We start from the raw sequence: 13,226 nt of genomic DNA, 5'->3' as shown, positions 1-13,226 counted from the left end.
TACGTGCCTGACGATCAATCAATGGGGCGCGCATGCCTCATGGCTCGATGGGGCTTGGGCGCAAGCCCAAGTGCCTCGTCGTGTTACGATTGATGCGTTTTGAATTTAATTTTGAATTTTCAGTTCAGAAACGATTTTAATTAATTTTAAAATTTATAATTTAAATTGTTTTCTCGGAATTTAATTTTGAATAATCTAATTATTATAAATTTTAATTTATACTAATTATTTTACTAAAATTAAAACCTTGAATTAATTTAAATTTATTCAATTAGTTCAACTGAAAATAAATTAAAAGGATTCAATTATAAATTTATATGAGCTTTAAATTTTAATTAAATTTGTATGTTTCCGGTTAGTCTAGGAAATAAATTTTTATGTTTAAAATTAGTAAAGCATGTAAATTTATTGGTTTGAGTGGGAGCCTTTTAGTCATAAACTCTTGATTAGGTCTACATTCCTTTAAGGTTAAACAACTTGATTAGAATTAGGAAAATTTGGTGGGAATCAAGGACCATCTAGTCGAATAACAAACTCTAGAGAATGCTCAAGATGACATTCAGGATGAAACTCAGAGATCTTTAGAAGTATCTGGTGGGAATCAAGGACCATCTAGAAATGTAACCCCGCGTAGATCGCAAAGATATAGATCTCAACCGGAAAGGTACTTAGGTATTTTGACGAACGAGAGCTATGAAGTTCTATTACTTGAAAGTGATGAACCTGCGACTTACAAAGAAGCTATGACAAGCCCTAGCTCCAAGCAATGGCAAGAAGCCATGCAATCTGAATTAGACTACATGTCTGAAAACCAAGTTTGGGATTTGGTCGATTTGCCAGATGGCTACCAAGCCATAGGAAGCAAATGGGTTTTCAAACTGAAAAAAGGACAAGGATGGGAAACTTGAAGTTTTCAAAGCTAGATTGGTTGCAAAAGGTTACAAGCAAGTCCACGGTGTGGATTACGATGAAACCTTTTCACCAGTTGCAATGCTAAAGTCTATTCGGATAATGTTAGCAATCGCTACATATTACGATTACGAAATATGGCAGATGGATGTCAAAACTGCTTTCTTAAGCGGCGTTTTAACAGAAACTGTGTTTATGACACAACCTGAGGGTTTTGAGGATCCAAAGAATGCTAAAAAGGTATGCAAGCTTAAGAAATCAATCTACGGATTGAAGCAAGCATCAAGGAGCTGGAATATACGTTTTGATGAAGCAGTCAGTGACTTTGGTTTCATCAAGAACGCAGACGAATATTGTGTATACAGTGGGAGCAAAATTGCTTTTCTAGTATTATATGTCGACGACATATTACTTATCGGAAATGACATTCCTATGTTGAACTCTGTCAAGATTTGGCTTGGGAAATGTTTTTCGATGAAGGATCTAGGAGAAGCACAGTACATACTGGGCATCAAGATTTACAGAGATAGATCTAAAAAGATGATTGGACTTAGTCAAAGAACTTATATCAATAAGGTGCTTGATAGGTTCAAGATGGCAGACTCCAAGCGAGGCTACCTACCCATGTCTCATGGAATGACTCTAAGCAAGACTCAGTGCCCAAAAACACTTGATGAGCGTAGACGAATGAGTGGGATTCCATATGCATCATTGATTGGTTCAACAATGTATGCTATGATATGTACACGCCCGAATGTTGCGTATGCACTCAGTGCTACGAACAGATACCAGTCAGACCCTGGAGAGGCACATTGGACTGCTACCAAGAACATTCTGAAGTACCTGAAAAGGCACAAAGATGATTTCCTGGTCTATGGTGGAGATGATGAATTAATTGTTAAAGGCTATACGGACGCAAGTTTCCAAATCGACAAAGAAGATTTCAGATCACAGTGTGGGTTTGTTTTCTGCCTCAACGGAGGTGCAGTAAGTTGGAAAAGTGCTAAGCAAAGCACCATTGCGGATTCTACAACTGAAGCGGAGTACATTGTTGCACATGAAGCAGCAAAGGAAGCAATATGGCTAAGGAAGTTCATAGGTGAACTTGGTGTAGTACCCTCCATTAAAGGACCAATAGCTCTGTATTGTGATAATAATGGAGCTATTGCACAGGCAAAGGAGACTAGACACCACCAGAGAGTCAAGCATGTACTTCGTAGATTTCACCTTCTACGAGAGTTCGTTGAAAGAAAAGAAGTCGAGATAAGCAAGATTGGAACTGATGACAACATCTCAGATCCATTAACTAAACCTCTGCCGCAGGCGAAGCACAACTCGCACATTACAGCTATGGGAATCAAGCATGTTGGAGAATGGCTTTGATGTCCTTATTTAATGTTTTGATGTTTAATAGTTTAATACTTTGTAAAACATTATTGGTTAATCATTCACATTAATGAATAGAATTCATTTTTCCATTTAATTTGTGGTTTATTAAATGATGAGTCCCTTCAATTTGACGATATATTCAAGATAGACTGTCAGGACCAGTCCTGTGACTAAGAAATGTCGATCAAGTGAACTTGAATGTCAAAAGTTGAAAATGGTCCCTGGTCGGAGTTTTCTATAAAGATGGACGCATAGAAAACGTTAGACGACTAGAATGCAAGATGACTAGTAGTTCTGTTTCTTGAACTATGTGGACATGGCAATGTCGCAATCATTTGCATAGATACTTACTTTGGGAAGACTAGCGTCGGACAGACCTATGAAACTTTACTGTAAGAGATGAAAATCTATCATAAGTAAATTTCATTAAAATTATTAGACACTAATCCTCAATACCTGAGTGATTTGAGATTACTTGTTTGAGAACTGCTTACTTTGACGTTGTCAACCGTCGCACCGTAAAAGGAGGCTATAAAGGCAACGCTCGGGTAATCACCTATCAAACGAAGTCTAATCTCAAGATCGCAAGATTGGGATTGTCCTCCCATAAATCGGGATGAGATGCTAAAAGTTGTACAAGGCCACTCGGAGAGCTAGAAACTGTAAAATGCATGGTCGTGCTCAGATGAATCATAGGATATGATTATCTATTTATTTGATCAGTTGAACTCTGAAACCGAGAAACAACTCTTACCTTATGTTCAAGAGCAAGCATCGATTGACAAAGGAATTGGGAAATGCACACTTGTCCCTAAGGAGAAGTGGGAGACTGAAGGAAATAATTCCCTTGGTCCAAGTATGCATTTAATGGTAAGTCTAAGAAATGCGGTTCAGTATTAATTATACAAGTTAATAATTCAGTGAGATCAAGTGAAGTGTATGCCTAGCTAGAGGCCGCTCCAGTTCAAGTGGATTAATGATATTAATCCACAGCTTATTCTTGACTGAACCCGTAGGGTCACACAAATAGTACGTAAACGGATCAAGTATTTAATGGCATTAAATACTCGATCTATGGATATTCGAAATCGACGGATCTTGGTTTCAATGGGACCTGAGATCGTCAAAGGCAAATAAATGAATACTCCGGAAACGATGATATTGCCGGAAACGGAAATATGGATCGTATCGGAAATATAAATATTATCCAAGTCGTAGATGATGCCGGAAACGGAAACATGGTACGTATCGGAAAATATTATTGGAAATGGAAATATTGCCGGAATCTGAAATATTGGCGGAAACGGAAATATTGTCGGAATCGGAAATATTATCGGAATCGGAAAATAATTCCGGAAACGGAAATATTAAATATTCGTTCGAAACGGAAATTAATTCCGGAATAGGAAATATTAAATATTGTTCGTATCGGAAATGAATTCCGGAATCGGGAAATTAATCGGAAGCGCGTCGTACGAATTAGCATCGGACGAGCTTGCTAGACGAAGGCCTAACGCGAAGCCAAGCCCACGTCCAGCAAGCAAGGCGTGCCACACAAACAGCCCAAGGCCACGCCAGGCCCACCGCAAGGCAGGCCCAGCGCGCGCCTAGGCTGCGGCAGCTTCGTGGGCTCTTGCGCGGGCATGGCCTGCGCGCATGCGGGTCATGCTCGTGTGAGTGTTTTTGCTTGCGTACGAAACCTAAATCGTGTAGGATTCGTTTAAATATTAAATTCCTATTTCTACTGGATAAACTAATTAATAGAGTTTTAATTAAATTCAAGTTAATTAATTCGTTTCCTAGTAGGATTCCAATACCTTTTCCATACCTTATAAATATGTGATTAATGCTCACAATTTATAACGAGTTTTAAGTATTCAAAAGAGAGAATTTTTAAGCAAAAATTCAGTCACTTATTTGCGTCATAATAGCCGAAATTTATAGTACCTTAAGGGCGATTCTAGTTAGTCAAACCTAAGGCGGATCCGGACGTGCTGTGGACTTTCTACGGAGGGACGACACTTGGAGTCCTAAAGACTTGTTCTTGTTCGGTTCGGGCGCAGCAAGGGAGGGCACGCTACAAAGAGTATGCATCCTAATTATGCTAATTGTTATGTGGCAATTAATTTGGATTCCTGGCTTTAATAGGTTTTTCCGCATGATTTATATTCAGTTATATGTATCATAACCTAACACTTCCATAACTGGAGTAGATCCTGTGTCTGATAATTCAGATTCAGCTTCATAGTGTTCTTGACGTCTCGAGGGTGGCTGCAGAATGGCCGGTGGGTTTATCCGGGATGGTGGTCGCGTGGCCTGCTCCCGGCGAGGCAAAAAGACTTGATGGTCGCGGTCAATCTCCGAGCGTTCTGCCACAGGACTGGCTCCGCGGCTAGCTTGAGGACGGGAACTTTCTCCTGCTCTCCAGACATTGGATCTGAGTGGCATCCTGTTTATCCGATTGACACCTATGAAGGAAATAATGCCCTTGGTCCAAGTATGCATTCTATGTTAAAGTCTAATAAATGCGGTTCAGTATTAATTAACAAGTTAATAATTCAGTGAGATCAAGTGAGCTGAATGCCTAGCTAGAGGCCGCTTCAGTTCAAGTGGAATTAATGATATTAATCCACAACTTACTCTTGACTGAACCCGTAGGGTCACACAAATAGTACGTAAACGGATCAAGTATTTAATGGCATTAAATACTCCATCTATGGATATTCAGAATCGACGGATCTTGGTTTCAGTGGGAGCTGAGATCGTCACAGGCAAGAAATGAATGCTCCGGAAACGATGATATTGCCGGAAACGGAAATATGGATCGTATCGGAAATATAAATATTATCCAAGTCGTAGATGTTGCCGGAAACGGAAACATGGTACGTATCGGAAAATATTATCGGAAATGGAAATATTGCCGGAATCGGAAATATTGCCGGAAACGGAAATATTGTCAGAATCGGAAATATTATCGGAATCGGAAAATAATTCCGGAAACGGAAATATTAAATATTTGTTCGAAACGGAAATTAATTCCGGAATCGGAAATATTAAATATTGTTCGTATCGGAAATAAATTCCGGAATCGGGAATTTAATCGGAAGCGCGTCGTACGAATTAGCATCGGACGAGACTTGCTAGACGAAGGCCCAGCACGAAGCCAGGCCTACGCTCAGCAAGCCCAAGCGCCCAAAAACACGCTGCCAAGCCACGCCCGGTCCAGCGCAAGGCCAGGCCCAACAATGGCCTTGGCGCGCGCGCGGGGCTGCGACGAGTGGGCTGGCGCTGTGCGTGGGCCGCAAGGCCTGCGTGCGGTGCTAGCGTATCACTCGAAGTGTGTTACTCGAATCCTAAGGCTACCGGGATTTGTCATATGATTAAATCTAATCCTAAAAGATTTAGTTTATTTAGTTAGAGTCCTAGTAGGATTATAATTAAATAAATTAGTATCCTAATAGGATTCCAAATCCTTTTCCATAACTCTATAAATAGGTGCCTAGGGTCACATATTTACATCGAGCATTCAAGTATTCAAAGTGAGTTTTTGAGAGCAAAATTCAGTCATACAATTGCCTATAAAGTGCCGAAAATTCTAAGTACCTTAAGGGCGATTCTAGTTGGTCAATCTTAAGGCGGATCCGGACGTGCTGTGGACTATCTACGGAGGGACGACACTTGGAGTCCTAAAGACTTGTTCTTGTTCGGTTCGGGCGCAGCTAGGGAAGGCACGCAACAAAGAGTATGCATCTAAACTATGCTAAATGATTATGTGTAAATAATATGCTTTCCTGGCTTTATGGTTTTTTCCGCATGATTTATGAATTGTCATATGTATCATAACCTAACAGTGGTATCAGAGCCTCTTATTAATTTCATAATCTAAATTGCATGAACATGGTTAAATATTACAAATTTGCAAGAATTAAAAGGGGTGATTAATTTTCGTAATTGTTAATTAATTGCAAATTGCGTTTATTTAATTATACGTACGCAGTTTTTCGGCAGTTTCTTCGTTACTCATCCAAATCGAGTGATTTTTGTGTCAATTCCGCATGTAAAAGGCATTCTAAAATTTTGACAAAAATAATTATTTTTCTGCTGAACCCAGAATTCTCAAATTCGAAGCCTAACTATGACTTTTCGGAGGTTTTAGTTTTTCGAATGCAAAATTTCGTAAATTTGAGATGTTAAATTAAATATTTGCGATTCTTGTTGATAAATCTTGAATTTTTGATTGACCTACTGTATATGTTTAACAAGTTTGAATGCCTAGCCTTGTTAATTATGCAATCTAATTTGTAATTATGATTAATTTGTTGAAAATTAGAATAATTTAGAATTAATTTGATTTTCATAATTAATTATAATTTAATTAGATACCTATGATTAAAAACCACCATAAAAATTGTAAATTTATGTTAAATTTTAAATTTTTATGACCTAGACTTGAATCCATGTTAATCGGAAATCAATTGAATAATAAATTTTCGATTTTTCGCCCTAAAATTATGAAATTAATATTATTTATTAATTTGTCATTAATTTTAAATATAAATTTTAAATTTTTATGCGATTCGCTCATATAACTTGCACGCACAAAGCAATGGACGCTACGTGTTACCCTTAAGGGGTGTTGTATAGTGCGGGCATGTGACGACGAGCAAGGGAACTCGTCGCCCATGCGGTACGAATGCAATGAGCAAGGCCATGGTGCACGAGCACAAGGCAGCAGCCCTGCCTTGTGTCGTGGGCTGTGTGCAATGCGCGAATGGGCGAGGGCGAGAGCAAGGCACGAGCAGTCGCGTGTGGGCAGCAAGCGAGCTGCGCCACAGCGCGCACTGCCTCGCGCAAGCGTGCGGAGCCTCGCGCGCAGCGAGCGTAAGCTCGCGTGCCACGAGTGCTGCGCCAAGCATCGATCGCTTGCGCGCAGCGAGCGCTATTGTGCGTGCGACGAGCGCTGCGCCCAGCGATGGCGTGCGAGTGCGTGTTGCGACGTGCGCCGAGCGCTGCGCCCGACGATGGGCTGCGGCAGCATGCTCGTGCGTCGAGCGGTGGCACGCGCAGCGAGCACCAGCTCGCGTGATGCCTTGCGATGGTCAGCAGCAGCGATGCGACGCAGCGCATGGGCTACGCGCACATGGCCAGCGATGGCTGTGTGCGTGTGGCCCATGGGCGTGCGATGCTTGGGATTGTTGCGTTGCGATTAGATCGTTTTGAAATTTTTAATTTGAAATTTTCAGTTTACTTAATTTTAATTAATTTTAAAATTAATAATTTAAATTATTTTCTTGGATTTTAATTTTGAATATTGTAATTATAATAAATTTTATTTATTCTAATTATTTTACTAAAATTAAAATCATGAATTAATTTAAATACGACTGAAAAATAAATTAAATAAGCGGATTCAATTATAAATTTTTATGAGCTTTAAATTTTAATTAAATTTGTATGGTTCCGGTTAGACTAGAAATACATTTTTATGTTTAAAATTAGTAAAGCATATGAATTTATTGGTTTAAGTGGGAGCCCTTTTAGTCATAAACTCTTGATTAGGTCTACAAATCCTTAAGGTTAAAACAACTTGATTAGAATTAATAAGGACTGAATAATTGGTAGATTATTGGTGCCCTTGATTAATTGCTGCAAATGTTTACGTGATGCATAATGTGTTTTACTAACCAGCTATGTGGGCCATTCATGATAATGAATGGGTGAATGGTATATATTGTATATGTACTGTTTTGCAGGTTATGAAGTGACTAGTATGGCCCAAATAGGATAGAAAATATGGTCTTCGTACCATTAATTTGAATGTAATTGGTCTAAAGTACCAAAGTTGTTTTTCAATTCAAATATGGTCTGCGTACCATCAAATAGTTGTAATTAGTTTTAATTATAGCTTATCCTATTTGAAGAAAATGGTGCCTCCCACGGAGATTTTCAAGACGGACTTTGAAGTTAAAGCTTCAAGATGAAGTCGGGCCATACTAGATCACATTTATCTTATGCATGTTTTATGTTATTTATTGCTTTTAAATATGTCTTAAAATGCATGAGATCAAAGCTTGATTATGTTGCATGATTAAGGATTTTAGTTCATTTAAAATCTAACCAACATAATAAGAGCCTTAAGTTCCAAACTTAAAAATTGAGTTAAAAGGTGCCATGCCAAAATATATACTTGCTTGGATATCCTTTACATCAATCTAGTAATAGTTTTCGCTCAGCGAGGTGTTACTTATTGGTCCTAAAGGGGCAAGGTACACAAATAATTGTGAGTACATGTTAGTTTTGGTGAAACTCAACGATATAAGTAAGGAGTCCTTTTATGTCGTGGCAAAATCGATAGGTTTACCTAATAAGTTCTTAGACGTACCTATCAACCAAGAGTAGTTTCTAGACTATTAGCAAAAGGTTTTTGCTTACCTAAAATGTTTTAGGATTGAGTCGACAAACTGTGCTTAATTCTTCAATGATTTTAGGGTCTTGGAATCATTTTATTCACACATGCCGGAACAATAAATTCGAATAAAATGCTAATGACTTGTTTAAATTGCATGATTGATTTTCAAGTTATTATTCATGATAAATGTTTAGACTTTGCATGCTTCAATGTATGTTTTAATTATTGTTTATAATTAAATATCTTGCACTGCAATAAATCCTTTTAGAAAGGTAACAGTAAATTTCCTCGATTGGTAGTGAATCCAAGAACGATTCACGGAAATGAGAGAAAGTGAGCAATTTGAAATGTACGTTTCTTATATCGACTTTTATGGTTGTTTTCGAGTATCAAAGTCGAATGGCAAACCGATTGGTGCTTGTGAATTCAAAATACAATGTAGTTTTGAGATCATAAAGCATTGAGTTTAAATGCTCAGCTTTACCAATGGTTAACAACCTAAAATCTTTTTTCCATTTAATTCTCGAATGAGTCTAGTTCCTAGACATTCGAATAGATAGATGCTTAGAGAACTTTAGAAGCTTCTGGTAAGATCATCTAGTTGAAACAGAATATTCAACATAAATGGTAAGAACTTTGATAAAATGACATTGGACATGTCTAACAAAGTATAAAAGTCAACACTAGAGAATTCAATTCTTAAGACTATAAGAAAGGGTACAAGAAATAGGAAAACAAAGGAACAAATGAAAGGAATTTACGATTCCGGTTCTACCTATAAGTTTATGTTTAAAGAGAAGTGACCTAGCAATCAAACTTCCTTGGTATCATATACCGCTTGAGGTTCTTACTTCCGTAATAACTCAAACAATGGAAGCTACACTAGTAGAAAAATATTGATTTGAGGCGTCACTTTTATATTGATTTGCGGCGTTTTAGGCATAGCAGCAAATAGAGTGGCAGCAAATGAATGGTATTGATTTGCGGCGTTTTTTAACGCCTCAAATCAATCATTCATTTGCGGCGCTATTAAAAAAAAACGCCTCAAATTATATGAATTCTATAGCGGCGTTTCTACCTGAACGCCTCAAACTTTGGTAAAATTGCGGGAGTTTATACGCCGCAAATAATTTGTAATTTTTTTTTAATAAATAATATATTTTTTGTGAACTAAACAATCCCAAAAATATAAAACCTGTACTCACGCCACATTTATACAACGTTCAAAAGTGTCATCAACCACCAATAACTTCCAAGAAACTTTGATTTTTACATATAAGTTAACCATCATATGTTTACAAAATAAACCAACTAAATAGTTTCAAGTCTATAATAAATATATCTTTTACACTTCACACGTTACAAAATTGCACCAAAAATATAATAAGGCAATCATATATGATTTTAATAGCATGAAACATCCACAAAAAGAGATCGATGAAGCGTTAATTACACACAATGTTCGGTGAAGTATGATGCCCATTTGTCTCGTATTTCATCAATTTGCTCATCGGTGAAAGGATCTCCACTCATTGATGTGCAAACCTAACAAAATAATATATACATCATAAAATTAGTTATCTTCGGTTAGATTCAATACTGATGCCCATGTCAAGTTGTCAACTTATCCAGTGTCTCTAGTAACGGGATAAAGCAGAATGTGCGACGATGTTACGCTGAAAAGCTCTAGTTTCATGCAAGAATGAAATGCTTGACATATGATTTTACCATTTGTCAGAGGATTTAGCAAAGATTCATATTTGCTGTTATAGTTTCTGTAGTTTTCCAGCCTGTTTATAGTTAGGTGTTCTGTGTGCCTTACGGTTATAAACCCTTTAAATGTTTAATATACTTAGTATTAGGTTACTTAGACTCATTCCCATCTACTTTGGTCAAGTTATGCACGTTTAAGGCTTTAATGATCATTATAGGTCATATTTTGACCGTTATAGTCGTTTTTGCTCCCAACTCTAACCCGTGAACTTAGATTGGTATTCTAAACCCTTTAAATGTTTAATATACTTAGTATTAGGTTACTTAGACTCATTCCCATCTACTTTGGTCAAGTTATGCACGTTTAAGACTTTAATGATCATTATAGGTAATATTTTGACCGTTATAGTCGTTTTTGCTCCCAACTCTAACCAGTGAACTTAGATTGGTATTCTAAACCCTTTAAATGTTTAATATACTTAGTATTAGGTTACTTAGACTCATTCCCATCTACTTTGGTCAAGTTATGCGCGTTTAAGGCTTTATTGATCAATAAAGGTCATATTTTGACCGTTATAGTCGTTTTTGCTCCCAACTCTAACCCATGAACTTAGATTGGTATTCTAAACCCTTTAAATGTTTAATATGCTTAGTATTAGGTTACTTAGACTCATTCCCATCTACTTTGGTATAGTTATGCGCGTTTAAGGCTTTAGTGAACAATAAAGGTCATTTTTTGACCGTTATAGTCGTTTTTGCTCCCAACTCTAACCCGTGAACTTAGATTGGTATTCTAAACCCTTTAAATGTTTAATATACTTAGTATTAGGTTACTTAGACTCATTCCCATCTTCTTTGGTCAATTTATGCACGTTTAAGGCTTTAATGATCATTATAGGTCATATTTTGACCGTTATAGTCGTTTTTGCTCCCAACTCTAACCCGTGAACTTAGATTGGTATTCTAAACCCTTAAAATGTTTAATATACTTAGTATTAGGTTACTTAGAATCATTACCATCTACTTTGGTCAAGTTATGCGCGTTTAAGGCTTTAATGATCATTATAGGTCATATTTTGACCGTTATAGTCGTTTTTGCTCCCAACTCTAACCCGTGAACTTAGATTGGTATTTTAAACCAAATTAAAACATAACCAAATTAAAATCCAAAAATAAATTAAACTATATAACAAGGATAACACCCTTACCTTCTCTAAGTCTGAAACATCATTGCAGCAAGAGACTAAATCAAACATGTACCGCATTACGTAAAATCCACACTCAAGGCCTCCCTTTTGTTGAGCGCACTAGAAACAAGGGTAGAATTTAGATTAAGTAAAAATGGAATAGATACAAACTATAAATATCAAATAATTTTTACGTGTGCAGTTACCTCCACATATTTCCATAAAGGCTCTTTCCTGTTGACACGGTTGCCACACATCTTGTACCTTGTAAAAAAACTAGAAATTCCCAATTAATCTTAAGTTATTGCTTGGTTATATCCTTAGATGGATACTTGATAAAAACATAATTACATAACGAAAAAACTAAAAGGACTTACTGTCTCACTATTGTCTTCATCTTTATCTTTCGACCTAAACTCAAGCAAATGGAATCGAAGTGATATATGGTGCAATTTTTTACAGATATTGCAAGGAGCATCCAATGGTCGCTGGATCCAATAAATATTCCATTACCATTTTAATAATATAAGTAAGAATATGAGCAACACAGCAGGCGCAACAACTTAGAACAACAACATATGCACTGACTTAGAACAGTAACTATCAGACAGCATCAACTTAGCATAACTGATCATGCATAGCAGCAGCAACTTAGCATAACAATAGCAGCATATAACAAGAACTTCAGAAGCAATAATACATCAGACATATCAGATAGCAACATCACAATACATCAGAACTGAAGCAACAACAACAGTGTGGCAGCAACACAATACAACAGAATTGAATGCCATTTCAAAAGAGTAGCAGCAGCAGCATAATAAAAAGAACATCAGATGTATTATTGCTGCTGAAAGTCTGGCTACTTGCAAGAGAGTTCATTGGTAAACGGTGACTGAGTAATGTAGTTTAGAGTTCATTGCCAATTTTTATTTTGTGAACACCATTTCATACAATAGAATTGAAGCAACAAACGAACTCATTTCATACTTACTTTTCAAAAATAGGTGCCAGAACAAACTCATTTCTGGATTTTACTGATTCGTTCATTGCTTTGAAAATGTATGCGTTGACTTCCTCTGTGCTTGATTTTATTTTGGTGTCAGAAGTAGTGTCTGGACATAGCCACCCAACTTTGGAAGCCTTGTCATTTGAGTTCAATTCATGTTGGAGTGCTCTGAGCGGTCGATTATTGAATAGGTTACATGATTTACGTGAAAGAAAGTTAAATCTATTACCTACTTGAGATTAAAAAAAATTACCTCATGAAAACTTGAATAATGGATATATTTAGCTTTGCTCCTCTTAAGAACTGTGAAATATCATTCTTGTCTACTTGAATTTTTCCATTTTCATTGTAATGGAACGAGGTACCATCTAGAATCACTTCAAAAGAATCACCATCTGGCATGGAGGCAACAAATGTCCGCAACCACTCACATTCTTGACTAAGGGAATCTACAATGGTATCGGGAATATCCGGGCTTTTTCGAGAAGCCGACAAGCCAGAGGCTAGTTCATTGCTAAAAATCATCTCTGGCGACATCCGCTTCAACTTCTTAACTTTCGGTGTCGCCTAAAAATTAAAATCAAAGAATATAAACTATAATCGATAACAT

The 13,226-nt window shown here is 37.1% G+C and overlaps 1 protein-coding gene across 1 annotated transcript; it reads right to left on the bottom strand.

The window, feature by feature from the left end:
• Positions 1-10,003: 10,003 nt before the first annotated feature.
• Positions 10,004-13,182, bottom strand: LOC130461866 (uncharacterized). Its single transcript, XM_056830110.1, has 6 exons — positions 12,870-13,182; positions 12,602-12,784; positions 11,985-12,095; positions 11,814-11,883; positions 11,629-11,727; positions 10,004-10,252 (listed from the first exon to the last, which is right to left on the bottom strand). The coding sequence occupies exons 1-6, from the start codon at positions 13,151-13,153 to the stop codon at positions 10,157-10,159; spliced, it is 843 nt and encodes a 280-aa protein (XP_056686088.1). The 5' UTR covers positions 13,154-13,182; the 3' UTR covers positions 10,004-10,156.
• Between the last annotated feature and the right edge of the window lie 44 nt (positions 13,183-13,226).

The sequence above is a fragment of the Spinacia oleracea genome, chromosome 5 (genome assembly GCF_020520425.1).
Source record: "Spinacia oleracea cultivar Varoflay chromosome 5, BTI_SOV_V1, whole genome shotgun sequence".
In the NCBI taxonomy this organism is placed as follows: domain Eukaryota; kingdom Viridiplantae; phylum Streptophyta; class Magnoliopsida; order Caryophyllales; family Amaranthaceae; genus Spinacia; species Spinacia oleracea.
The sequence above is the reverse complement of the archived record's forward strand: the minus strand, read 5'-3'. Positions and strand labels throughout refer to the sequence as shown.

Bases quoted from the DNA above. Each gene is read 5' to 3' on its own strand.
- LOC130461866 (XM_056830110.1), bottom strand. From the start codon at position 13,153: ATGTCGCCAGAGATGATTTTTAGCAATGAACTAGCCTCTGGCTTGTCG. The intron at 12,785-12,869 runs GTAATTTTTTTT...TCGACCGCTCAG, and splicing joins ATTATTCAAGTTTTCATGAG to AGCACTCCAACATGAATTGA. The intron at 10,253-11,628 runs GTAAGGGTGTTA...TTATTTTGTTAG, and splicing joins ATGTTTCAGACTTAGAGAAG to GTTTGCACATCAATGAGTGG.